This window comes from Jaculus jaculus, chromosome 16 (genome assembly GCF_020740685.1).
Source record: "Jaculus jaculus isolate mJacJac1 chromosome 16, mJacJac1.mat.Y.cur, whole genome shotgun sequence".
Taxonomy (NCBI): domain Eukaryota; kingdom Metazoa; phylum Chordata; class Mammalia; order Rodentia; family Dipodidae; genus Jaculus; species Jaculus jaculus.
In genome coordinates, this window is record NC_059117.1 from 214,708 (window position 1) to 242,061 (window position 27,354).

Below are 27,354 nucleotides of genomic sequence, written 5' to 3' on the forward strand. Positions count from 1 at the left end.
TTCCACGCCTTAGCCTAGACAGGACGTCTCCTCTGACACTCCTCATTGGTGTCTTCCATGCCTTAGCCTAGACAGGCCGTCTCCTCTGACACTCCTCATTGGTGTCTTCCATGCCTTAGCCTAGACAGGCCGTCTCCTTGACACTCCTCATTTGTTGCTTCCTATATGTTTTGTGTATATGGTTTTCCTACCTGGAAATACTTTTTCTTTTTAATTGATGGGGCTTTATCAAAAAGGAAAGCAAGATTTTAAAAGATACTAAAGATGGGTGGAGAGATGGCTAGTCATGAATCACTTGCCTAACCACCCAAGCTTGATTCCCCTGTTTCTATGTAAAAGCCAGATGCACGAGGTGCTTCTGGGTTTCATTTCCAGTAGATGGAGACACTTGTGTGCCCATTCTTTCTCTCTGTCTTCTGTCTATCTCTGCTTGTAAATAAATAAATAAATAAATTTCAAATTTAAAAAAAGATAATAAGAAATTGGAAATAGCCTAGATGTCCATTAAGAAATAAATGTATAATTGAAATACTGTACCTATTCATAAGAGAATTTTACTTAGCCATAAAGAAAAATTAAAAAGTCAATTTTCAGGAAAATGGATAAAACTAGATAGCAATATATTAAGTTAGGTATGCATCCCTGGCTCAACAGGAAACACTGTGTGTGTATGTATATATATATATATATATATATATATATATATATATATATATATCTTAACTTACAGGGTTTTTTCCACTTTTTCTTTTTATCTGGAATTCAGTCTTTAGTCCCAAACTGGCCTTGAACACACAGCCATCCTCCTACCTCTGCCTCCCAAGTGCTGGGATTAAAGGCATGTACCACCACACCTGGCTAGAAATTATTTTCTACAGGTCCCAAAGTCTTTATATTTAATATATTAAAAATAACATATATAGTGCCATCTGAGGACACATCTCATATGAAATTGTCTACAAAGGTTGTACTTTGCTTGACATAATTAATTCTAGTTATCTATACTATCACAACTTATTTTTATTAGTAATGTACCCTTTTAAAAATGGTTTTTAACAACACTTTATGGGCTGGAGAGATGGCTTAGCATTTAAGGCACATGTCTGGGAAGCCTAAGACCCAGGTTCAATTCTCAAGGTCCCACATAAGCCAGATGCACATAGTGGTACATATGTCTGGAGTTCATTTGCAGTGGCTGGAGACCCTGGTGTGCCCATTCTCTCTCTCTGTCTCTTTCTCTCTGTTGGTCTCTCTCTCCCTCTCTATGTCTTTTTTTTTTTTTTTTTCAAGGTAGGGTCTCACTCTGGCTTAGGCTGACCTGGAATTCACTATGGAGTCTCAGGGTGGCCTCAAACTCTCGGCAATCCTCCTACCTCTGCCTCCCGAGTGCTGGGATTAAAGGTGTGCGCCACCATGCCCGGCCCCTCTCTCTGTCTTTAGTTTGCTTTTTTTTTTGGTTGTTGTTTTGTTTTTTTTTTGAGGTAAGGTCTCACCTTGGCCCAAGAGACCTGAAATTAACTATGTAGTCTTAGGATGGCCTTGAACTCACAGCAATCTTCCTATTTCTGCCTCCCAAGTGCTGGGATTAAAGGTGTGCACCACCATACCTAGCTTCTTCTCTGTCTCTAATAAATAAGTAAAAAAAATCAAATCTTGGAAAAAGATATAAAAACATGTTATGCATTTATTTGAAAGCAGAAAGAAAGAAGAGAGAACAAACTCCAGGTGCATGTGCCACTTTGTGCATCTGGCTTTACCTTGGGTACCAGGGAGTGCACCCTGGGTTGTTAGCCTTTGCAGGCAAGTGCCTTAACCTCTGAGTCATGTCTCCAGCCCTTGTGTCCTTTTTTCGTGAAACCAAATATTGATTTACTCATGATTGCCCCCATTAGACTGTCCAAAAGCTGGAGTTTACCTTTGTCTTGGTTCACACCATCACTTTCTTGCCCTTTTAGTGTTGGGAGCCAGCAGCAAGTAGGTTTGAGAGCACAGGGAGAAAATGGGCTAGGACCCGCAACAGAGAGCCCTTAGAGGCTGGACAGCTCCTTGCCTCCTGCCGGGACCCATGGCTGGTCTGTGTTGGTGGGTGGTACTGCCTTGGTGTTGCTTGAATTCAGTCAGAAGAGGCTGGAATGCCAGTGCTGGGGAAGGTTTGTGATTTTTCTGTGGCAGCTTCCTGCAGGTCCTGCATTGCGATGCAATATCTACTTAATAGTGGTTTAGTTTCTGGAGTGAGGCACCTTCTGATTTAATCCATGATGGATATAAAACCAGGTGTGGGATGGCAAGTGCCTTAGAAAATGAAACACCGTGTACAGTGTGTTGTTAGACAAGTTGGAAAAAGGAGTGCCTAGAAGCAGTAAGATCCAAGTGGGATTAGATATATTCATTTGGGAAGGAGAAATTGCCCAAATACGCAAAGTCAAAGAAGGAGCCCTGCGTGGTCTGTTTGAATGTGTCAGAAGCAGCAATGACGCTGAAGGATCCTTGGTGTGGCCCAGTTGCAGCCAAGCTTTCCCGAGGGGCATAAGACTCCTTTCCCTCACTGCCTGGCATCTCTGGGAGTGACACATGCCTTAGAACAGCTCGAAGAGAAGCTGAATCAGGATTCTGAAGACCTAGCTTCATCAGAACCCCTAGAGTGCTGTTCAGAGCCCGGTCTCCAGGTGCTGGCCTGGCTGGTAGGAACCAGTTTGAGGTTTAGGCCCTAGGTGGGGCCTTTATACCGAAATTCTCAGTACCATTGCTGGCTGGCGGGCCACACAATTTGAAAGGGGCTTTTCTTGGGAAAAGGGAAAAGAGAGTGGATTGCTGTGTCTAGACAGGAGAAGTCCAAGCCCACACATGTTAAGAAACAATTTCTATTATGGAGAATTTAGTCATAGTCTGAGTCTTAGTGAGGAGCTCATTGTGAAGAATTAAGGGCAGGTATTAAATATGTGAAAGATTTTTTGGTTGACATTGGAATTACCTACTTTGGAAAAAAAAAAAAAACAAACCTGAGGACCTGGAGTATGTCAGGGGCAATTTTAGCTCCTTTACTGGCAGTTTGAAAGAGCAAAGAGGAACCTGCCCCTGTTTTGAAGGGGATTTATAGGAATGTTCCTTCCAGCTCTATTCAATGACTCTGAAACATTATTTAATCTGAGCAGAAGCGTAAGCAAGTCAGAAACAAAATGGCCTCAAGACAGAGAAAGGAAAGCCCCTCTGCCCATGCCCAGATACATGGCTGGAAGGTCAAAGGGTTGCTATTTGGGTATCATTCATATGCATTGCATCCACTTAAGGAGCCCTGTACCATTTTAGATTTCATGTGAGGAAATGCCTTATTTATGTGCCATTTTATATGGTGCTCAAAAAAAAAAAAAAAAAAAAAAAGAGAGAGAGAGCCAGTGATTCATTCAGGCCAGGTGTGGGAAGAGTAGCTGATTTTTAAAAACTGATAAGTAAGAATACTTTTGTATTTATTTTAAAAATCGGGCTGGATAGATGGCTTAGTGGTTAAGCGCTTGCCTGTGAAGCCAAAGGACCCCGGTTCAAGGCTTGGCTCCCCAGGACCCATGTTAGCCAGATGCACAAGGGGGCGCATGTGTCTGGAGTTTGTTTGCAGTGGCTGCAAGCCCTGGCACGCCCATCCTCTCTCTCTCTCCCTCTTTCTCTCTCTGTCTGTCGCTCTCAAATAAATAAATAAAAATGAAATATTAAAAAAATAAAATGATCACATAGATTTATCAGAGAGTAACATAAAGTTTACTTAAGAAAATATGACTACCTTCACTTTAGAATATTTGTGTGTGTGTAAGAGAGAAAGAGAGAGAGAGAAAGAGAGAGAGAGAGAGATTGAGAATATGAATGAATGAACCAGGGCCTCTTGCCACTGAAAACCAACTCCAAATGCACATGCTACTTTATGTATCTGGCTTTATGTGGGTACTGGGGAATTGAATCCAGACCAGCAGGCTTTGAAAACAAGCACATTTACCTGCTAAGCCATCTCCCCATCCTTGCCTTCACTTTTATAGATTACTTGGATGGAATCTCCAAGTATTATAGTTGTGGAATTTAATTTTTAGAAAGTTTCAGTGTTTTGACTTTACAAGTTGTAACATTTCCTTTGGAATATCACCCCTTCTATGATACCACAATGTTCCCCTAACATTGATCAGGACTTAGTACAAAGAAGAGAAAACGTACACAAATGGTTTCTGTGTATCATTCAAAGAAGTCATTAATTCAGTCAGAGGAAACCAAGGGGTATGGTTCTCTGAGCTGCAGCAGCTGCAGGATACGGGCTGGGAAGACAGAAGGCTACTTTTGAGCTTGGCTAAGTATTTTGTACGAACTCTATGCAATACAGATTTTCTCTCTGCTGTAGCATTTTTCTGACCTTTATATTTTTGACTTGCTCAAGGATCTCTGATGTAGGACTGTTGGGTCCTGGTGTATTTTTTTAAAAATACTGTTCGTATTTCAGATAATAACTTTGCAGGTTCCTCTCAATCTTTTATCTCTAGGATAAAGCATCATCAAGAATGGTGGATACTCCTTGCCTAGATTTTATTCAGTTGCTTCCAGTTAGTTTTAAGCAGATGTAAAACTTAAATTAAGGTAGTAATTATTATTTTAAAAAGTAAGCTGAATCATTCCAGGTCATCTGACCTGAGAGCCTTGTAATTCACTTCCTAAAAGTGGACTGCATTCTGAATAGAGGTTAGGGGACTCTCTGTTCCTATAATTTACGACATATTTTACTGTCAGACTATGCTCTTGTAAGGTCCGGCATTTGCCATAAATCACTTGAAAAAATAAATTGAGAAACTTCTCTACTGGATGATAGAAATCCTTTATATTTTAGTGGTTGTCCACATTATATTTCTTCAATGTAGAGGGTAATATTTAAAGAAAAAATTGAAGATCCTATTTTTATACCTCTGGTTCTAAGCTTCTACTTTTCGACTGGGAATTTTATGATCCTGAGAGTGATAGCTTTTCTATCCAGGAATCAGACTTGCATGTTTCCTGTTGATTTGCCCAACTTGTTACTTTTACTTTGGGTTTTGAAACGTTTCAACTAGAGCTGATGCCAAGAAATAAGTCATGTGTTTATTCCCACCATTTCCCTACATGTCTGATCAGGTTCAATATTGCTCCTGTTTGTTTCTGGGACCAGGGCAGATTCTGACCTTGCCTTGAGCAAGAGGTTCATGTGTCTCTGAGACGTGAGGGTTAGCGACCTTTCCCACATTCTTTTCAGTGGTGCTGAGTTCCCTTGGGGTTCATGCACATACACGAACTGAACCGAACATGTATCGCAAAGAGAATCCCAGTGTTCAGGCTGCTGCTGGTGACTGGTGTGAGTTTGCAATGTACATCCCCAGGAAACTGGCCTTTCATCCCTGAAGCTCTGGGCTGCGCACTAAGAGCAGATTACAGTGGTTGCATCAGTTGGAGGGTCATCTGTCCTCTCAGGAGTAATGTTGTGCCATTGCAGGAAGACTGGCCGAACATGAAAAGTTCCAGAAATGTGTCTGAGGGAGGCCGTGGAAATGGGTTACTGTTAGGGGCTGTGCGGGGAGGATTGAAGGTTGGCCTAGTCCTTGCTCAGGGCACTTTTCCTAGATCATAGTCAAAACTCTTCAAATCCAGAGCTACACTATTCTGTCGTCCACACACCCAACTATGTTTTGCACGTGTGTGCGTGTGTGGTGTGTGATAAAGGGTGTGTTTGTGTGTGGGGTATGCACATATATGTACAGATGCTGTGTGGAGGCCAGGGAAGGACTTCAGTCCTTTAACACTCGTCAGCATATTTTCTTGAGATGGAGACTCTCTCTTTATCCAGAGTTGCCATTTTTTGGTCAGCTAGCCCTAGCGATTCTCTGTTCTCCACCTTTACCCCGTCTCATGGATTGGAGTTACAGGCATTGTGGCCACATCCAGTGATTTGTGTGAGTTCTGAGTGGGTTCGGGCTCTGCCAGGCCCGCATGCTTAAGCCCCAACTGCTCGTAACTGCTAAGCCATCTCTCTAACCCCTGCCAACCACTTCTGACATCCAAGTTCAGTGTGAGAGCTACTTTATGTTAAATACTAATAATTTCTTTTTAAATTTTTATTTATTTTCAAGCAAAGAAAGACAGACACACACAGAGAGACAGAGAGAAACAGGCTAACCAGGGCCCCTAGCCACTGCAAATGAACTCCAGATGCACGCACCATTTTGTGCAGCTGGCTTTATGTGGGTATTGGAAAATCCCACTTGGGTCATTAGGTTTTTGCAGGCAAGTGGCTTAACCACTGAGCAATCTCTCTGACCCCAATACTAATAATTTATGACTAATTCATTACATTTGTAGAACTTTATAACTTGGCTTTGCTGACAGAATATATATATATATATATATATATATATATATATATATATATATATATATATATATATATATATTGGAGGTAGGGACTTAATGTAGCTCAGGCTGACCTGAAATTCACTATGTAGTCTCAGGCTGGCCTTGAACTCACAGCAGTCCTCCTACCTCTGCCTCCTGAGTGCTGAGATTAAAGGCATGTACCACCATGCCTGGCCAGAAATATTTTTTAAAGGAGATTATAGGAAAAGAGAAAGATCTCAATTTTCTCTCTTGTGGTAATTATGAGCACAGTTGGAACAGGTAGACAGAGAGTTCATGAAACCAATGAAAGAGAGAGAAGCTTGTCTTCTCTTTCTCTTTGGAAACTAGAAGGCTGAGGGTGGGGAAGCCTGTGATAATAAGTCTGTGCTTGTTTCTTTTTTTTAAAATTTTTTTTTGTTTATTTATTTATTTATTTGTTTAAGAGCAACAGACACAGAGAGAAAGACAGAGAGAGAGAGAGAGAGACAGGGAGAGAATGGGCGCACCAGGGCTTCCAGCCACTGCAAACGAACTCCAGATGCGTGTGCCCCCTTGTGCATCTGGCTAACGTGGGTCGTAGGGAATCACGCCTCAAGCCAGGGTCCTTAGGCTTCACAGGCAAGCACTTAACCTCTAAGCCATCTCTCCAGCCCTGCTTGTTTCTTTTTTATTCTGCTGATAAAGATCTGAAAATTAGCCGGGTGTGGTGGTGCACGCCTTTAATCATAGCACTCCGGAGGCAGAGGTAGGAGGACTGCTGTGAGTTCAAGGCCAGCCTTAGACTGTGTAGTGAATTCCAGGTCAGCCTGAGCTAGAGTGAAACCCTACCTTGAAAAACAAAGACCAACCAAACAAAAAATCTGAAAATTAAGGGTATCCAGTGTAGATGAATAAGGATGCATTGTAACTGATTACTAGGTCACTTTCTCTGTTATAATTTAATGCGTTCCTGTTTTTACATTGGAGGCTATCTAAGCTACCACCTATATTCCCTAAGAAGAAAAATAAAGCTGTGTGTGATTTTATAGGTTCTGATATGCTAGGTTTGGTGAGATTAAATATTTTGTAATATAAAATTACTTGTCACTGATTGAGAGCAAACAGGAGGTAGAGAGGGGTGTGATGACCACCGAAACTTTGTATGGAACCTTACCTGCTGGCCTGGCTTGATGGGGGACAGGGTGATGCCCTGGGTGTTGATCACAGGCAGGATCTGGTTCCCAATGACTGTGGCAATGATCTGGCCCTGGGCATTGGTCAGGAGCTGTGGGGTGATAGGCTGCACTTGGAGGCCCTGAGTGCCGCTCACTGCTTGGCTCGATGGCCCTGGGTTAGGCATCAGCGGAATGGTCCCGATGATCTGCAAGAGGCAAGTGCAAAGGTGAGGAGCTGGCTTAGTTGGGGGACTGCTCATGCCCACAATGTCCTGGTCATAAAGTGTGCTGCCTAGGAGCCCATTCAGACTCTGTGGGGCCGGAGGTACAAGGCGTGAAGTAAGGCAGCCAGGCACGAGCCTTCGAAGAGCAAGCTGCATGTGTATTGGGCTCACTGAGGAAAAGGAAAGCATCCCACTTCAAAATAAAACCAGGCATTGGTAAATTCATAAATGCACAGTTTCTGCCAGGGCTCCCTACCAGAGGCAGAAGAACGAGCTTCTTAGCAGTGGAGGGCTTTGATGACCTGGGGTGCTGCGTCCATCCCTGATGAGGCTCTACGTGTCCTGACCTTGGGGCTCTCCTGTCCTGGTCAGTTCACTTAAGTGCTTAAGTCCTTTCCACTGCCCTGCGCTGCCCTGCACTGACACTGTCTGATTCAAAGTTGGGGTCAGTTTCCTGTCCTCTCTCTACCTTAGGATCAGGGCTCTCAAGTATCCTAGCTTGTATGTGATTGAGAGACCAGGCTGTGAGACAGGGAGACAGGATCCCATTCCCAGCACGGTCATTTACTAGATGTGTCATATTTGTCAAGGGACTTTAGTCTTCTGAAGGATTCAGTGAGTTGGGATCATAAAACTTGAAACTCTTTAAACAGAGGTAACTGAAGGTAGAAGTCAGCAAAAAAAAGAAGTGCATTTTATTTTTTAAGTATTTATTTATTTATTTATTTGTGTGTGTTTGCATGGGCATGCCAGGGTCTCTTGTTACTGAAAACGAATGCCAGATGCTTGTGCCACATTTTGGCATCTGGCTTTATGAGGGTGCTGGGGAATTGAACTCCAGGTCAGCAGACTTTGACGGGAAATGCCCAGTCCTGAAACTATGATTTTTCAATGATGTATTTAAAACTAGGACCTAAAGGCTATGAGCTCAGGCTTCTGTGGCAGGGGCAGGGCAGGCTCCTGTGCGCCGGTGGCCACTGGCTTCAGTGAAGGGGTCCTGTGGACTGACTGCAGGTGGAGCCTGGTTGGATACTGTTACGATGGGAAGAGACACACCACGACCAGGAACAGCCAAAGTCTGGGGCATCTACAGAATCTGCAAATGGCAGACCTTACTCATCATACGTTTTTTTGGTGACAGATTTAATTTGGAAGAGAGTTAAAGCATACAATGTATTTTCAAATGTAGAGTCACCTGCAGGGAGTCTTGGGGCTTGGAAGCAGATGCGGTTGTCCGGCTCATACTGTAGGATGGTTACACAACTCTGCATCTCAGGTTGTTACCAGTGGCTGCTCCCCAGACGTGAGCAATGGTAACCTGGCTTAAGGGGTCACCAACAGTAATGACACTGTGTTGGGAGGTGTTTTCACCTCATATTCTCCTTTCTCTTTCTCTCTCCATGTGCCTACAGCAGTGTGTCTGTGTGTAGTGTGTGGTGCAGTGATCGCACGTGTGTGAAGATGCACGCTCTCTATGAGAGTGCACTGGACTCCAGAGGGGAGCGTCAGGTGTCCTTCTCTTATGTTCTTCCTAGCATTTCTTTTCTTGAGATGCAGTCTCTCTCTAAACCTGGAGTTGCTGTCCCTCAGCAACCTCAGTGATTTTTCTGTCTCCAGCCCCTGTAGACTGGGGTTGCAGATGTGTATGGACACACCCAGCTTTTCATGTGGGTTACTGGGAGCTAAACTGGGCAGTCTCTGGCCTTGGAGGCCCTCATGCTTAAGCAGTAAGCATGCTTAGTTGCTGAGCCGTCTACTTAGCACTCATGTCGTAGTCTTACAACAGCTTTGCCAACTAGGGATTAGTCACACCTCCACCTCTCAGATCAGACTTGGGGGTGGAAAGGATTTCTGTGATGTCACTTCAGGGAGTAGTTTGTAGGTGATGGAGCTGGAACTCAAGTCCAGATCTAATTGTTCCCTACATAACTTGTTTTTCCATTCACCTCCTGCCTTCACATGCCTGGAGGGAATTGGACACTGGCAGTGTTGCCTCTCAGACAATATCCTGCATCCAGGTTGCAGTTTCCCAGTGGATGATTAGCAGCATGTGGACTTGGGTGACAAATGATACATTTTTCTACTCCCACAGTGCTCATACAAGGCTTTGGACATGTCTTGCATTAACTGGCTTTTCAGCAAATGGCTTTTGGATTCATCTATCACTGGGATTCCAGTTACATGTGGAGAACACCAGACCACAAGACTCGGGGATAGGTGTGCTGGAGCAACCCCCACCTCGCTTGGCAGTGCATCCCGACGGAAGCCCAGGCCTGTGTGGATGTTGTGCACCAGTGGCAGCTGTAAATTGATGCTAATGAAGGCTGAGCAAATAGCATGAGACTGGCCAGCTGTCCTTAAGGAGCACCTGGAGGACCTAAGTGCTCTGAGCAAGCCTGCAATGTCTGTCTCTCAGCAGCAGCAATGGATATGTCCCATCACAGCACGCTAGGTCAGGGGGAGCCACATCAATAGATCACAGTGCCTAAGTACCTTATTGATGAGTGTTCATGCATTAGCCCAGCGACCAGTTCCTGTGACTTCCTGCATGCATTGTAAGCAAGGCCTTCTGTCTTAGGCTGTGTTGGATACAACTCTGTTGCCACATATGCAGTGAAAACTTGGCAACAGACCCACCCATTCTCTTGTCCTTGCCTCCATGCTCTGTGTGATTAGTGAAGCTGAAAGCCTGAGGAAGCTGGGTGCGTTTAGGTGGGATCTACTTTAGGGTGCATAAAGATGGGGTCTACTTTAGGGTGCGTCTAGGTGGGGTCTACTTTAGGGTGCATCTAGGTGGGGTCTACTTTAGGGTGCATCTAGGTGGGGTCTACTTTAGGGTGCGTCTAGGTGGGGTCTATTTTAGGGTGCGTTTAGGTGGGGTCTACTTTAGGGTGTGTTTATGTGGGGTATAATTTAGGGTGCATTTAGGTGGGGTATAATTTAGGGTGCATTTAGGTGGGGTCTACTTTAGGGTGCGTCTAGGAGGGGTCTATTTTAGGGTGCATCTAGGTGGGGTCTATTTTAGACAGGGTGTCAGTGTACTTAGAAGCTTGTGGGACTGAATATCCTGAGAGAAGCCTCTGAGTGAGGCACGGCACATGACAGCTGCAGAGCACACTGTGAGACAGGGAGAGACATCTATCCCTGAGTTGACTGACACAAGTCTGTGCTGCCTCCATGGTAGTGAGATGAGCTTTTGGATGAAAGAAGAAGCAGAAAGGCAAATCAATCCACTCACCAGTCTTCCCCAAGCTGCAGCCTTCCCTACACTGTGCTGTGACCTTGCTAAACCATGTGTTACCATGTCCTCCCACTCCTCTTTATCATTTTTTAAAGTTATTTTTTATTATTTGTTCCAGGTCTTAGCATACTCATCATGGATAGGACAATAGGGTTGCTGGATCCAGAGGTCTGGTAGAAGGAGCCTTTAACAAGAAGAGTCTAGTTGTGAGATGGGGTGTCAGGGCAGGAGTGGACCTAAAATGAGGAAGCCTTCAATGAAGTAAACATTTTTTCATTTTTGTTCTCCTTTCACGTTCTCTGTGTCAGCATGCCAAATACTTGTCAGCGCATGTACAGAGTTTTGTCATAGTCATCCAAGCACTGGAATCCCCTCATGTCAATTTGCTCCATTGGCTGAGGGGTATAGAAGATCTTACACTGGGTTGTCTACAAATCCTCTGTTGACTTCAAGCTTAGGCTGGCTCTGGCTCCTCTGAGCATTCCTCACACTGAATTAGGACTTGGATTCCATAGATATTGTAACAAGGGAAGAGAGGAGCCAAGGTATAATGATTGGAGACTTTCCTTGCTTGTAAAACATTGTCCATTAGCCAGTGGAAAGTGTATTTTAAATTATAGGCCTCCTGAGTTCAGTGGACATATCTGCATCTATTATTTCAACTAAATCAAGAAATTAAAAGTGAGGTCTGACAGGGCCATAGAGAGTTTCTGGCTTGAGAGCAAGAACAGAGAAAGGACTCAGCTTTAAGAATAGATCCTGGCATAGTCTGAATAGCCAGCTCTGCAGTGCTAAGGATTTGCTGCTAGGAGAAGTGCTGGTGGAAGCTCATGTTGCTGAATGCACAATGCAATGAGGTCCCAACTCCCACTGAAGCCATCTAGTATTTGAAGTAACTCACACCCTCTTAAAAAATGAAGATCCTGCAAAAACAGCTACAAACCCGTGACCCTTCTTTCTATAAACCTTGTCATGGAGGATGACAAGCTGCAACCAGGATTGGGCAGGGTTGACATGGTATCAAATGTAAAGACTACTAGTTCATGGCATGACGTGAGTATTCAGTGAATGAGCCAGGCAAGGCTATCTGACATAAATCTGTATACTCATATGGTTGGAAGGTCCAGAATGAATGAGCCACTTCAGAAGGAAGGCAAGGGTGTTTCAATAAGGCTCTACAAAAGATTCAAGAGCTGTGTAGGCTCTTGGAAATAGGGCGGGTTTAGGGAACATTAAGAGGCTATCCTAAAGGCAAGAGACATGGATAATGGTGAGCTAATATGTTAGCGTTCAAGAAGAGATTGAGACAGGGTCATGAGGGGATAGGGTCAGATCACATCCACCCAACAGTTATGGTGAATGGATTTATTTTCTTTTTATTTCTGTAGTGAGGAACAATTCTGAGACAGAGTATTAGTATGTGAAGGCTGGTCTTGAACTTTCTATGTAGCCCTGGCTGGTCTCATGCTCTCAATTTTCCTGCCTCAGCCTGGTGAGCTGGGATGACAAATGTATCTCACTATGACTGGCCATGGGTGGGTTTTGATGGTAGCTGGGGAAGATGGCTGGCATAGAACCACTTCAGGCGCAAATATGAAAACACAGAAAGGATGGACTCAAGTGGCAAGAGAGTGCAGACTGAAGATCAGTCACTGGGATGCTATTGTGGTCATCCAAGTGTACAGCAAAATGCCCCAATGAATCCTTGGCATGGAGAATGCTTGATTCACTGGCTTGTACTTCAGTTCACAAAGCATGGCCTCCTGCATGCCCAGCTTAGCTTGCAACATTAGACATTTCTGAGTGAAGTTATTGCTCCATCAATCCCACAGCAAATAGCTCAGGCATCATTAGTGATGATCTTCTATGTCATTGCCCTGGCTCTCCACAAGTAATGATTCATCTCCGATGAATGCTTTAACCAGGCTGCGGCCCGTACTAGTATTATAATGATAATTTGTAACCTGAAAGAGCTCCTGCTTCTCTGACAGTGGATTTATTTGGCTGTTGTGTTTATATTCTCTGACTCTTTCCTCAGATGAGTTAAGAGCAAGAACCACAAGACTTCATGTAGCAAAAACTAGAATTACTTCAAATGATTAGTGCTCATTAGCACATTTCTTTAAAAGATCCAGATTTTCATACAAATTTGGGTGACTTGCATACAACTAAGACTACCATTAATTCCACAATGGAAGATGCTGTTAAGAAAGAGTAGTTCACAATTATAGCAACCCCCTCAGCTCAAAGCCATGCAGCTCGTTTGGGTCCTCAGCCTGTTGTTGTTAAGCTACTGCACCTGAGCCAGTCTGAGGTGGTCAGAGGTGTGAATCAGGATAGAAAGAGGGGAAGTGCCCTGACTGCATTCACTATCCTGTTGACATGTAGGTGTCATTGGAAACCGTCTTAGGGCAGGGTCACAGAAACTGAGGTGCCCAGACATCTGCTGGGCCACGTGTTGTCACCATCTATGATAAGCCATCAAACTGCTATGAGAATGTGGCTGCTGATGTCAAATTGACAAGCAAGTAATTTTGTTGCTTGTATCTTTAGGAACAGGAAACCCTTCAAAGCTATAAACTGGTGACTTCCTGGGGTCTCTTGGTGCATTAGCAGAGATAGTGCCTTTCTAAACATTTGTGTAAAGCTCAGCACTTTCTGCTAAGTGGTTTTATTAACACTAGCATACCTAGCCCATACTTGAACAAAGATCTCACAGCATCTGGGGACCAAGGAGCCATGAGGAGCCATCTCTGCATGGAGGGGCCCACTGCCTTCCCCTTTCTCTTTGATCTGACCATGATCTTCTCCTACGTTAAGTGATAATTTTGTCTTTTTTTATGTCACTGTTTGCCCAGGTTTAAGACTAAACTTCTTGGAGGCATTTGGCAGCTCTGATTAGGACACGAGTCCTACAGAGGGTAAGAGGTGCTCTCACTGAGACCCCGGGACAGGAATGGGAGAGGTACGAAGGAAAGCAGGTGGGATGGCGCAGCTACATGAAGTCTTGCAGGCTGTCCTGTCTTTCTGGAGCTCTGGAAGGTCCCAGGTTGAGAAAGAAGCACCAGGATTGACTCACAGCATCTGTCATAGGCAACCAGGCAGTGAGGCCAAAGGAGGCATTGCTGAAGCCTAGGACTGCAGCTCAACTATCCCAATCCAGCTTGCAGGCAATAATTGACACATTGTTTTACAACGGAGAAACTGTGAGAAAGACTCCTTCCAGGTGTTAATTTCAAAGCCTTTATTGTGGATAATTATAGGTACTGTGCCCTTGGGAATACTCAGCTCCATGACATTATCCACTGTAAATTAGAATTAGAGCCCCCCCACCCCCATGCTCTAATGTGTGCTTTCTACTTCAGAAACAGACAGAGGCACAGAATATTGGAGCCGTTGGGATCTTTAAGCACTGTCTGTAAAATGATGGGAAGAATAATTGTATGAAAATGTTTCCAAACAAAACGCCAACAGCAGCAACAAAAACAATCCTATCCACTGAGATATTTTTAAAGCCATTAAATGCAATTCTCCTTAGTGAGTTTCATATTTATATACAGAAAGTTAACTTTTCCCTGGCTGGGACTGAAGCCATGTTTCACTAGTGACTAGTGGGAGATCACTGGTGAAGGTCGCGCCTCGTAGAGTTCCAACCTGCTCATCTGCAAAATGGGAATCATGTCCACTGCATAAGGCCATTATGCATATAAAATAATGCATGAAAAGTAGGAAGTCACAGGCTCTCTTTTGGGTTCTTTCCTTCCTCCCTCCCTTACTCCTCCCCTCCTTCCCTCCCTCCCTTCCTCTCTCCCTCCCTCTTTCTTTCTACAGAATCTCACTAGGTAGCCCTAGGCTTGGAAGGTATGATCTTTTTGCCTTAGCCTTCTGGGCATTAGAATTATAGATCTGTGCTAATGCACTTGGCCTTTGTATCTTTTTGAATGTTATAGTATCCCATTGAAATACCTTATAATTAACAACAGGCAATAGTAGCTTATCATGAAAAATAATTAAATCTTTCTTGCCTTAAAATAGAATGCTAAGTTGAAAATTTGCATGGATGCATCAGGGCTCAAAAAGGAAAGGCTTACTATAGAGAAGAGGTCTCTGGAACCAGTTAGACAGTTCTAGAGCCCAGAACTCCTCAGGAGGAGGACACAGAAAACTTTGAAACTCCAGGGGCAGTCATGGGGAGTGTTCTCCTTACCTCAAGTTTAATCAAAGTGGCTGAATAAATACAGTTTCTTCAGATTTAGGGGACATATACTTGAGGAATATAAACATGAGCAGCTACCACTTTTGAAATGAGAGTAGGGGAGATAAGAGAGAAGGAGGGGAGAAGAGGAAAAAGAGGAAGAGGAGCAGAGAAGAGTGCACACAGGTACCCCTGGCACTAAGGGCATGCCCACTGGCACTGGAAGCAAGGGGGTGTGTCTCTAAACAGTTTGGGTCTGAGACATGTAAAATGCTGTGGCTGCGCAGGGTAGTGCACACGTTTCATCCTAGAACTCTGAGTGCTGAGGTAGGAGGACTGCCATGAGGTCCAGGCCAGAGTGAGTCTACAGAGTGAGCCACAGATCAGCCTGGGCTCCAGTTAAATCCTGCCACAAAACAAAAGAAAAATCCTGTGCACCTGGGCAGGAGTAGAGAAAGCTTTGAGTAGATTTGGAGAAAACTAGTCTGAGATGGAAGAAGGCAGCTAGAAGAAATGCACCATCCAGCCCGCAGCAACATGGCGCTGGAAAGCCCTAGACAGCCTCAGGAGAACTGGTCAAAGTTTCACTGGGAGGTGGCAAGAGCCAAGTGCTCTCTGGGCATGGGCTGGTTATTTCCCTGCCTCAAGTGGAAGTGTCAGAAACCTCATGAGCAAGCTTGGGATGGAGGGGAGGCAGTCAGTGGGAACAGAGAACCCTTTCCCACACAGACAGCAGCAGGATGGGGCTGCTGCTGCTGTTAGAGCACCTTCAACGTGGGTTTGAAGATCTGATTACTGTGGAACCAAGACTCTTATTTGCAATTTAGAATGACCAGAGAAGATTGCATTTCACAAGAATGCCAGAGAAGCCATGGACTACTATTACCAAAAAGGATTGGAAGGGCCACTCTCCCCTCAAATATCAGAATTTTATAAGGCAAAAAGAAGTGGAAGAAGAGGTGGAGGGGATTTAACAAGGCATCTGAGGTAGAGAATTTAAAATTGTGAGTATAATGAATTTGGTCCATTTCTGAGAGATAGCTGCTACTGTTTATAATACTGAGCGTTCACATTTCAGCTGACTTAAAAATGGATATTATTTCAATATAGTAGTTGTTAAAGTTCCTCTGAGGTTTTTTGAAAATATTAAAAGTATAACAGAGAAAACCAGTGCCTAGCAGTGACAATATCTAAGGGAGGTCAGAAGAATGAGGAGCAATTGTGACCTGCTCATTTGATGATTACATAGTAAGGTTATTCTTAGGAATAAACAGCAATATTTTAAGGTATAATAAAGATGTACTTTTGTGGGTCTTTATTTCTTTTCTCATCCTTAACATATAAAACTATTCCAAATTCCTAGACACAATCTTAGTTGGTCTTTTGCTTATTTGTTTTGTTGTTGGGGAAGAAGAGATCAATTGTATCTGCCTATGTTTTCCAATAACAAATGACAAGATGGGGTGAGGGGCTCCTAGCTCTTCATGACTTGAAAGGATGAATATGATCCACTCCAAAGGTGCTTCATGGGGACAGTCTGATTACTGAGCTCTGAGCAGAGGCTGGACCCTAGCTATGCATCCCACTGGCAGCCCACCTTGTAGAAGAATTTCCACATCTTAGGGAGCTCACAGGCCTCTCAGGTAATAGCCAACTTGACTAGTACAATGATCACTCTTATTGGACCTGAATGCTTCCCAGGTCCTCTGGCTAAACACAGTCAGAAGCCCTGGCCTGGTTCTGCACAGCTGAGCAACTACAGAAACACTGTGGCTGGGATGAGTCTGGTGTACTCTACACTGTGGAGGCAGGCTTACTGCTGTGCTTTTTAACTGCATCATAATATCTGTACTAACATGTGTTACCGTTAATTGTGAGATTTTTTTTGTGGGATTTGCTATTTGCTATTTTTCTTTTATGTGGGGTCCACGATGATAGAAAAGAAGATTTTACTTAGTATTCAATCAAATGATTAAATGCCACAAATGATGTTCCATTGAGCTGAGAATTAAATAAAGAGCCAGCAAACTGTCTTTGTGGCTTATTCTTAGAGTTAATGGTGAGTGGAAAGCATAGGCAAGTTCCACGGGAGGGAATTCATGGGAACAAATTCATGCCTGGCACTGAATACCTAGTCAAGAGTCTATGGCTGGGTAGGTCATGGCCTTAGCTGGGAAGCTGCTACTGTTGCTTGGTTAAATGTTTATGCTATGCCCATCAAATTGCACTCTAAATATTAATTTAGATTAATGCTGCTGTCACTTTGGGCTGGGGGCGTTGACTACCAGGGAGATTAACTTGTGGAAGTGCTGAGTATAAGTGGACTGTTCAGTGCTCAGCACTTAATGAGACATGTCGATCAAACCTTCCAGGGCTCAGGGAACATTATAGAAGAAAGGACAGAAAGAACGGAAGAGCTAGAAGATAGGGAGGAGTGTTCTGGAACACTATTGTCCAGACATTGACTACTGCAACCATGACTTCAATGAAACTGTCATTATCTGCATAATATTGGATCCATCAACATTTCATCATGGATGATGGAGGGCAGAAAAAATAAAAATGAAAGAGGGACTAGTTGGAAAGAAGAAGGGAGGTGGACAAAGAAAGTAATTGAACATAAATGTATTATGTACATGTGTGAAAACTGTCAATAAAAAATTAGTGTCCAGGAAATACATTTTTTTCTTGAACACAGTATGGGTGCCCACCATTAATACAAGTTGTAACATTATATCTGATTTAGACTTCTATTTTGAATTTTATTTTTCATTTTTTGGCTTTTCCATGGTGCTAATTTATTTCCTCTAAGCTATATACTTTTTTTTTTTTTTTTTTTTTTTTTTTTGAGATAGAAGTAGGGCCTCACTGTAGCCCAAGCTGACCTGGAACTCACTCTGTGGTCCCAGGCTGGCCTTGAACTCACAGCAATCATCCTACCTCTGCCTACTGAGTGCTAGGATTAAAAGAGTGCCACCATGCCCAGCCACTGCATACTTTTACTCATCTAGAAAGCAATAGACAGGAGAGGGGAGAGTCAATTTTGCAAAACATTATCTCTAACTATTGCCAGAGTCCAGTTAGGCATTTCAGCAGACTGAATCTGTATGCCTCCCCAACACATCACAATTGAAGCCCATTTCAAATGTGATGGCATTTGGAGGTGAGGTTTTGGGAAGTGGGTATGTTAGATCACTGGGCACACCCATGATGAATGGGACTACTGTGTTTATGATAGACCTTTATTTCCTACCTATAGAATTCTAGTGGGAATTTTAAGAAAATGCACGTTATTCCATAGTAATTTATTACAAGAACAAATGTGATATCTTGTAAAAGTGAATGAAGGCACATAGCATTGGTTTTAATAGGTACCTTCTCACATTATTTCCCTCTTAGTTTTTATTTACTGGAATATTATTTATTCAGTGGAAGTAAGTAAAAATATTTACAGAGTTGATCTCACACTTAAATTTCTAGTACTCTTCAATGGTAACATTTTCCCTATGAGTCCGCTAGAAAGTCGAAGGTATCAGAAGTGATGACAAATTCTTGATGAGCTGGAAACATTTTGTGGTGTTGTTTCTTCCTGTGTCCATTGTTTCAAATGAAACTATGAGTTCTTTTCATTTTTCTCCATAGTTGCCAAAGTTGTAGAATTTCAGAAACATTTTTTTTTTTCGTTCAAGAGTATCACAACTGTGGTGAAACCTTTGATTTTCAGAAAGACCAACTTTGTGAGTTATTACATAGCTTTGCCTAAGACTTGAAGTTTTAATACCAGTAAAAGGTATTTAGAATTTGGAAAAGCATGTCTACTTCTGCCTGTTGCTTCCAGATGAAATGACTAAATCAGATTAAAGCTATTTACTGCTTGGAAGAACAAGCTTGACTCACATCTTATGCGAGAAGCTTTAAGAAACATCCCTAAATTCAGACTTTTAGCTATGAACTGTTTATTTTATACTTATTTCCAAATAGAGAAAAAAAAAAAGAACTACAGCAAAAACAAACATACAAATGAAAAACAAATTTGGGATGGATCATCTCCAATATTCCAAATTTACCCTTCAATGAAATCAGTCCTTACTCAACAGGAATTGGTGAAGGAAGTTTGGCAACTGCTCAGGAAAGTGCTTGCATATTTACATCTGCAGCTCCAGTGGTATAAAGATGAATTTCAATAGGACAACCACAAAACAAACCACCAAGGAAAGGCAGCAGGGTGGAGAACGAAGCTTTGCAAGTGCCCTTAAAGCCCCTGCTCACGTGTTCCAGATGACTCTTGTGAGCCATGTGTGGTTCGTGATGAGGATGCCCATTGTTGTGGCAAAATTAAATGTATTTTGATACATGCTTGTGATGTTTATCTGTCTGCTCAACCAGAAAATAGTTGTCCTCGTCACTCTTTATTACTTTTTCAATTTCCTGTTCGTAATGTTTCCTTAATGTTCTTTTGGGTGAAACCACAGACCTTCTCATTTCTCATAATAAGGATGGAAGCTCATTAGAATTATGCTGATAAGTTTCTGTTACGGAATTGTACCCTGTTTTCATAGGTGGCCAATCTGCACCCTTGTCTTTAGTGATCAGACAGGTTTTGGCAGATGTCAACCTCCAACTATGGCTTCTCATAATTTTTTTACCCTGCTTCAAATGACCCCCAGAAATACACATAGTTAGATGCTTTACATCTAGTCCTGGGGAGCTAGCCTGGGGAATTGTTAATAAATTGTTAATGTGGTGATTTTATGGCTTCTCAAATGCTTAGTGATTTACAATTCATGCCCAAAGCATGAATTTTGGAAATTTTTTAATTTCAAGTTATTTTGAACTATACTTTTAACAGAAATATTTCTTGACAGATGAAATCATTTATAACCAACACATATATGGTTAAACAATAAATGATCTGGCATAATGATATGTAACATAAAAAACCTGAGATATTTGGTTGCAAAGCAGACTTTTGCTTTCACAACTGCATATGTATTGTTAACAATTAGGTGTAAGTCAGCTTCCATTTTGTAGGTAGGTAGTAAAAAAGAATATCAGCATTGACAAATCCAGAGAGCAGAGTCCAGGAACTGAATTCCAAAAAGCCCTGACTCACTGTGACTTACCAAGGTGTCTGCTGATGTTAGCCCTTGTGTTTTTGCTCCTTTTTTTGTTGAGTCCCCAGATACATTCAAAATAGCCATCCAACCCACACTGGCCTGATGCCTGAGTGGAACCCCCATCTACACCCAAAGTAACCGATCTGCTACACTCTGACTGATGTATAACTTACATTCCTGAGGGTATAAGAACCCCTGGTACCAGTCATTAAGTGGACTACAGGCTTGGGGCCCCTCCCAGCTGGGGAGCTTTCTGCTTCCCTTTCTAAGAATAAAGCTTTACTTAACTTGCCTTTCTAACTTTGTCCACTCATATCAATTCTTTGCAGGTTATAAGACAACAGGAGAGAGAGGGGGTGGGGAAGACTGGTTTGGGAAGTCCTAATGAGTTGAGAGAGCAAGAGCAAGAGACTTGCTTGGGGAGTCCTAGTGAGTTAAGTGTCCGCCACTCCAACACCAGACAGAATGAGCTCACATCCTGCTATTTCTAGCAGGTGGTTTCCGAAGCCTCTGGATCTGTACAATGGACACAAATTGCATTGTTGAGTGGTGGAAGAGATGAACCAATAATAATGTCAAGGGCCAAACACTGCTTGCACATGCTAATGTTCAATGTGACAGTCCCTTGTTAATCTTATTATTGTTGTTCATGCTAATACTCCAAACAGCCCTGGCTGAGGAAGATGAGATGCCGTACTTGGACTTGCAGAGCTGTGTTGGAATCCAGACAGAATTTAGGCCCTGCCAATCTGGTTTGAAAGCCTGAAGTTTTTGTCCTGGGATCTCTCATAGGTAAGGACACAGGCATTCACTGTCTACCTGTGATTGTCGGCGAGGCTGGGTAACTGTGAACATGTGCTTACCAGTATCTGTACTGATGAAATAAAGGAGTAAGCCGTACTTTCTTTGCAGATACCTATGATGTAAAAGCCTTTTTTTCTGTAAATTTGAACTTGAACTTGGCCCCTCTCACTGCTTTGAGTTGTGAGTTTTCCACTCATCTCTATCTCTGATCTATTTCTTCTTCCTTTCTGGTTTGCCTTGAGCTGATGACACCTGACATCTTCAGGGTACTCATTGGCTCACAGGCCAATAAGAAAGTTTAAGTGCACTTTTGGGACATATGACATAGTAAATGATATTGCATGTTTATTTAGAGCATGAACATCTCTCCTATAGGAAGTTAATGTTTTTCTGTGACTTATAATGCTCTGCTTAGTAATAAAGATTGCAAAAAACAAAAAACAAAACACACAACTAGGAAAGCTAAGTCAAAATTCAGCACTTCCTTTCTTTGTCCTTCCAAATAAAAACACTCTTGTTTTTATTTTCTAGTTGGAAAGACTGAGGCGTAAGTAGTTGCCACCCTCATCCTGACTTTCCCTAAAGACTAAATATTAAAAGGGGACCCAGTTGCTACTTCATTGGAGGAGCAGGTCTCCAAGGGGCAGGTTGAGAAACAGGAATCTAACCACACTTGGTGCTTCGTCAGTTCCAAATACCCATTTGCTGAAGTCCAGTGGAAGACACTGGCATCAGGTTCTTTTCCTGAGCTCTGAAAGGCTCACCTTAGTGACTTCCATCTATAGTACCTCCCTGCTCTTCTTTCATTATGGCTAGCGTACCCTGCTGGGGGACAGACACTCATGGATCCCTGGGCCCTGACACCCTGAGGCTGATTTTCTCTGGCAAGATGAGGTATAAATCTGGGGGAGAATCTTCACATCTGTCTTATCATATTCTTTGATTGACAAAAATAAAAGTGGTGAGACTATAGATTTAAATGCCTCGTATTTACTTGGGAAGGTTTCTAGCTACCCAAAGTTTTATAGCATATTTATATAGATACTATATTAATAATTTTCTTGTTGCTGGGACAAAATACTTGATACAAATCTGTTTGAAGGAGCAAGAGATTTTATTCAGCTTACAGTTCCAGGTTCCAGTCCATCAGAGCAGGAAGGCATGGAGACAGGAGTGAGAGGCGGCTGGTCACATTCAGCACAGCGAGGAATCAGAGTGAAGAACACTGGAGCTCAGCTAGTTCTCCTTTTCATACTATTCAGGATTTCAGCCCATGGAACCAGAGTCAAGATGGGTCTTCTCACCTCAATTAAACTAATCAAGATATTTCCTCCAGGCATACCAAGAGGCTATCTAATGTAGATAATCCCTCACAGGCAAGTGTAGTCCTATCAAGTTGACAGTCTATAGAGACCATTACAAATCTACTCTCTGTCAGCTTGACAAACACACTGTGTTTAAGTCCTAAGCTTCCACCTGTTGTCTCCGTGGGTTTATGGACATCTCATAATGCAAAATACATTCAGCCCAACTTGAAAAATCCTCATAGTCTTCAACAGCTTCCACACTGTTTAAAAGTGTGATTATAGAGTCTTTTCTGAGACTCAGGCAAATTCTTAACTGTAAGCTCCTATAACATAAATATATTGCGTACTTCCAACACGCATTAGCACAAAGTGAACATTCCCAATGTAACAGGAAGAATGGGAGCAAAGCAAGGCCAAAACTCAGCAGATAAAACTCCAAATACTGCAGCTCCATGTCCAGTAGCTGGGACTCCTGATGAAATCCTTTGGGTTCTACAACCCCATCCCTTCAACTGTCCTGTCTGGAGTGGGCTTTGTCTGCTATGAGCCTGCAGCTTTTCTGGGTGGATGTCCTTTGACTAGGACCCCAAGGTCCCCAGTGCATCTTCACAGCTTCCTAACAAGCCTCCTTCAAGGACTTCAACACTGCTTCACGTTGCTTAGCCTCCATGGGTCTCTGGAACAGTGGTGAAGTATTTCACGATCCTGTCCACATTGAGTCTTTTATTTTTCTAAAACCAATACCATGTGGGCAATGCTGCCAAGTTCTGCTGTTGGATCTGATTAATCCTGGCGCCCATGGAACACAGCTGTAGCAACCTCTGAATGCTGAATCTGGGAAGCAGAGACCTCCGTCAGTACTCTTCCTTCAAGCATTTTCTTTGCAAAAGAATTTGCATGGTACTAGTTTGAGCCTTCAATTGGTTGGGTCTTACCCTCAGGGCATATTTCCTATTGTTCCAGAGCACAGCTTATCTTTAATAATGGTAATCTCTTTAGCAACTACAGTGGCCCATTTCTGTGCCCAGGGCTTTAAAGTTGTTCACATTTCATTCCATGCCAAACTTCTTATTTTTCAAATCTTTCTGTTCTGGATTTTCTTCTCTTCCACTGTAACTCTGAATCAGAGTACCTAAAAGCATTTATGCCACAGATTCAATGCTTTTGTGTCTTGAAACTTTCATCTTCCATTACTTTTATGTTCAACTTTGCTCAGGTTCTCAGGACATGGCAGTTGCGGTCATACTCTTTGTCAGGATGTCATGGGCACTGCATCTGGTCCAGTTTCCAATAGAGTCTCTTTCCCCTCTGGAACCTCAATATTCAAGCTGCCATATTCCACATTTCTCTGGTCTTTCACTTTCCCTCCAGAATGGCCAATTGAGTACTACTGATAGCATTATAAGGCTTCTCTAGCCCAAAGTTTCAAATCCTTGCTCATTTCTCCTGCAAACCCGTTCCAGAAGACTAAGAAGCACATGGTCAGGCTTACGGCTGTAATGGTCCCACTTTTGATACTAATTTTCTGTATGAGTTACTTTCTCATGGCTGGGACAAAAATATCCAACCAAAAATAGCTTGTGGGAGGAAGAGGGTTTATTTAGCCTTACAGTTCCAGAGGGTCGAGCGAGTCAAGGCAGGGGCAGCACAGCAGGAGCCGTGAGCTGGCTCACAACCATCACATAAGCAGGCCCGAAGCAAAGCAGTGCAATGAATGCTCACCTAGCCTTTCCCTTTTCATAGAGTTCAGGTACCCAGTCATGGGATGGCACTGCCTACAATGAATGCTCACCTAGCCTTCCCCTTCTCATAGAGTTCAGGTACCCAGCCATGTTATGGTACTGCCCACACAGTTCGGGTGGATCCTCACACCTCAGCTAATCTAATCTAGAAAATCCTTCACAAACAAGACCAGAGATTGTTTCCATGGTGATTGTAAATCCTGTCAAATTGGCATACAGAGACTAACCATCACAAACACCTTCAAGAGAATGCTGTGAGACTGGCAGGGCAAGAATTACTGTCCCATTTTCAAGATGGAGAAATGAAGGCTTTGGCATTTCTAGTATGTTTATTTATGGGGTATCTTGGAAAGTACACAGATCTTTGAGCCAGAGAAACTCAGGATTACATGGGGGCAAAGATGTGTGCTTTGGGATCAGATCTGTGCCCTGCTACTTATAAAGATGCTGCCCTAGCTGGGTGTGGTGTCACATGCCTTTAATGCCAGCACTTGGGAGGCAGAGGTAGGTGGATCGCCATGTGTTCAAGGCCACCCTGAGACTACATAGTGAATTTCTGGTTAGCTTGGGCCAGAGTGAAACCCTACCTCAAAGAAAACAAAAGAAAAAATCAAAGCCAAACAAACAAAACAAAAGATGGTGTCCTAGGGAGTCGTGGAACTCTGCCTATCTGGAGAGCTTTGCCCATCTTCACAGCTGGGTCCACCAAACCTCCCATGACCTAATGAGGCAGATTACTGGTGAAGCCAGCCAGCTCTGGGCAGGGGGAGCTCAGTGCAGGGTAGATATTATTTTCATTGTTCTTTTCTAAAGGTCACTTGGCCTGAAGGGGCATTCAGTAAAGTCTAGCATTCCTCCATGATTATTCATTAGTGATACCTTTTTTTTTTTTTTTTTTTTTTTTTAAGAGTGCAACTGACTGAACCGGGAATCAGCTAGGCAGCAGGGAATAAAAAACTCAGTGTAGTTCTGACTAGCTCCTCGGGAGCTGCAAATGACATACTGTAACTGACTACCTGTTCAGAATTACAGTTGTCATTGGGATGTCCCTTTAGACAGAAAAGATGTGCTCTGTCCTTATCCAGGTGCCTACTGGAGAAGCCCTGTTCCTGGAGGATGGCCAAAGGCTGTAATGGTCAGAAGAGAAAAGTTGCTGGCACAATTCAGCTTTAGGTGAGAGAGGAGGTTCCCTGGCACTTGGATTTCAGGATGAATTCTCTGAAGGTGGTTTTCACTGTGCCTTGCTGCCCACCTCTTCTATTGCATGTTGCAGTTTGTGTGGCTGCTGAGCTCGGCTGGGGAAGGAGGATAAAAAGACAGACTCCTGAGGGGACCTTTTAACCTTCTTTATCTTGACTACCTCATTCCAGATCATAGGAGTGTAGGGTAGGGGTGGCGGGAGGGGCTGGAACCAGGTTCCAGGGGACAGCAGCTGGCTTCCGTGGCTGGAACCACATCACAGCCAGGCTTTCTTTGGAGTCTGGCACCAGCACCAGGGCTTAAAAGCACCATTTGACATCATAGCTCCAGATGACCAGGGTCTGGCAGACCCCACTGACTCCATCCCCTGGCCGCATGGTCTCCACCTCTAACCTGTATTTGCAGGTTACAGGGCTCCAAAGAAAGTGCTGCTTCAGCCAGGGCTTTGGGGCAGCCTAGCATCAATTTGCCAGTCATTTACACATTAAGAATCTCTGGGGATTCTTGGCATTGTTTGAGACCCTTATTTCTGCAAACACCTTAATTAAGCTTCAAAACAGTAGCTCATGCCCCCTCCCCTGGAGAAAGTACTTTTCTGATTTCAGCCATCGTTTTGCATTTAAATCATGGACAGGAGGGAGTGTGAATTAATTGAAGCATCATTTTCCTAAAGCTGTTCTGCCAGTGCATATTTCATGAAGTGCTGGCTGGGGAACTGCGGGGTTAAGAAAGTTCAACTCACACTCCAGGCTCAGGCCCAGTGTGCCCAGGTCCCTCTGACTTTGAGGGGCTTTAAGGCAAGCACTCAGGGAAACTTTGCGGAAATAAAGCTCTTAACTGGGCTTCTGGGGCACAAAGGCTGGGGTTGCTAATTGTTGTCTGATCTCTATCACCTAGACTAAGGAAGCCAGAGTGAAATTCTTATAACGTTAGGAACCCACAAACGTGTATTTCCCAGTATCTATTCAGAGTCAATTAAAAATGTTCTATTAAAAAGTTGTCACTTGAAATACAATTCATTCAAAGGGATTTAATTATTATAGGTGTTTTTTTTTTTTTAAGAAAACTTCCCATCACAACATCTATAAGTGAGAAAATAAAAATTTAGTCAGAGTTTGGATTTTGGTTTAGAAAAAGATCTTAGGTAAACAAATTGCTCTTCTGATGATTATGAGAAAACACACAGATAACAACTCTGAATTTTCACTGAAAAGTATTTGATTCTTATTTATGCAAAATGTCTAAATAAATTCTATTGTTTTTTAAATTTTAAAGTAGTTTTTTAAGTGTCTTACATTGTTTTTAATTTTTCAGTAAAAAAACATGTTCAGAAAAGAATTACCAATTTTGTCATAGTAGTTACCTTTGGGGTGGTGAAGAGGGAGTTAGTTTCGTTTGTGATTTTCTATTTCTTTTAAAAATGAGTAAAGGAAGTGAGGTCAATAGGGAAAATGTAAGAAAGAGTAGTTGTGTTTTTTTGGTAAAAAGCTAAGGTGATGTCTATTCCGTATGCTTCTCTAGAAGTAGCATGGAGGAGCTCTCTTTTGGGCTAGGTTGACCATGTGTCTGGCAGGCCTCCTTCACAGCTAGACTACCAGGGTACAGAGTGCTTTTACAAATGTATGTGGTCATGGCGTTATTGGCTGTTTAAGCAGACATAATGAAACCCAGAGAGACCGAATAGACACTGTTGAATAAATTTATTACCTCTCTCTTGGTCCTACGGTTGAGATTAGCGTTTATTATAACTTTATCTAGGGTCATCTTACAGCTATTTGTGCAAGAAGATTCTCATATCTCCATTTAAGCCATGTACTGAATTACGTCAGTAACTTATATCAGGGTCAATTGCTGGATTTTCATCCTCAAAAGAATAACTGTAATTTACTAAATGCCTTGGATTACGTTAAGCATTTTTCCTATTATCACATTTAATCCCACAACAAATACATGTGAGACCTTTCATCTTTCTTTCACAGG

The 27,354-nt window shown here is 42.8% G+C and overlaps 1 protein-coding gene across 2 annotated transcripts in view; it reads right to left on the bottom strand.

Annotated features, from left to right (window-relative positions):
• Positions 1-27,354, bottom strand: part of Pou6f2 (POU class 6 homeobox 2) — a 482,646-nt gene that overhangs the window by 22,929 nt on the left and 432,363 nt on the right. For both annotated transcript variants that reach the window (XM_004668844.2, XM_004668845.2), the window contains one exon: positions 7,544-7,750. In XM_004668844.2, coding sequence (XP_004668901.2) covers positions 7,544-7,750 — 207 coding nt within the window. The remainder of the gene's footprint in view (positions 1-7,543; positions 7,751-27,354) is intronic.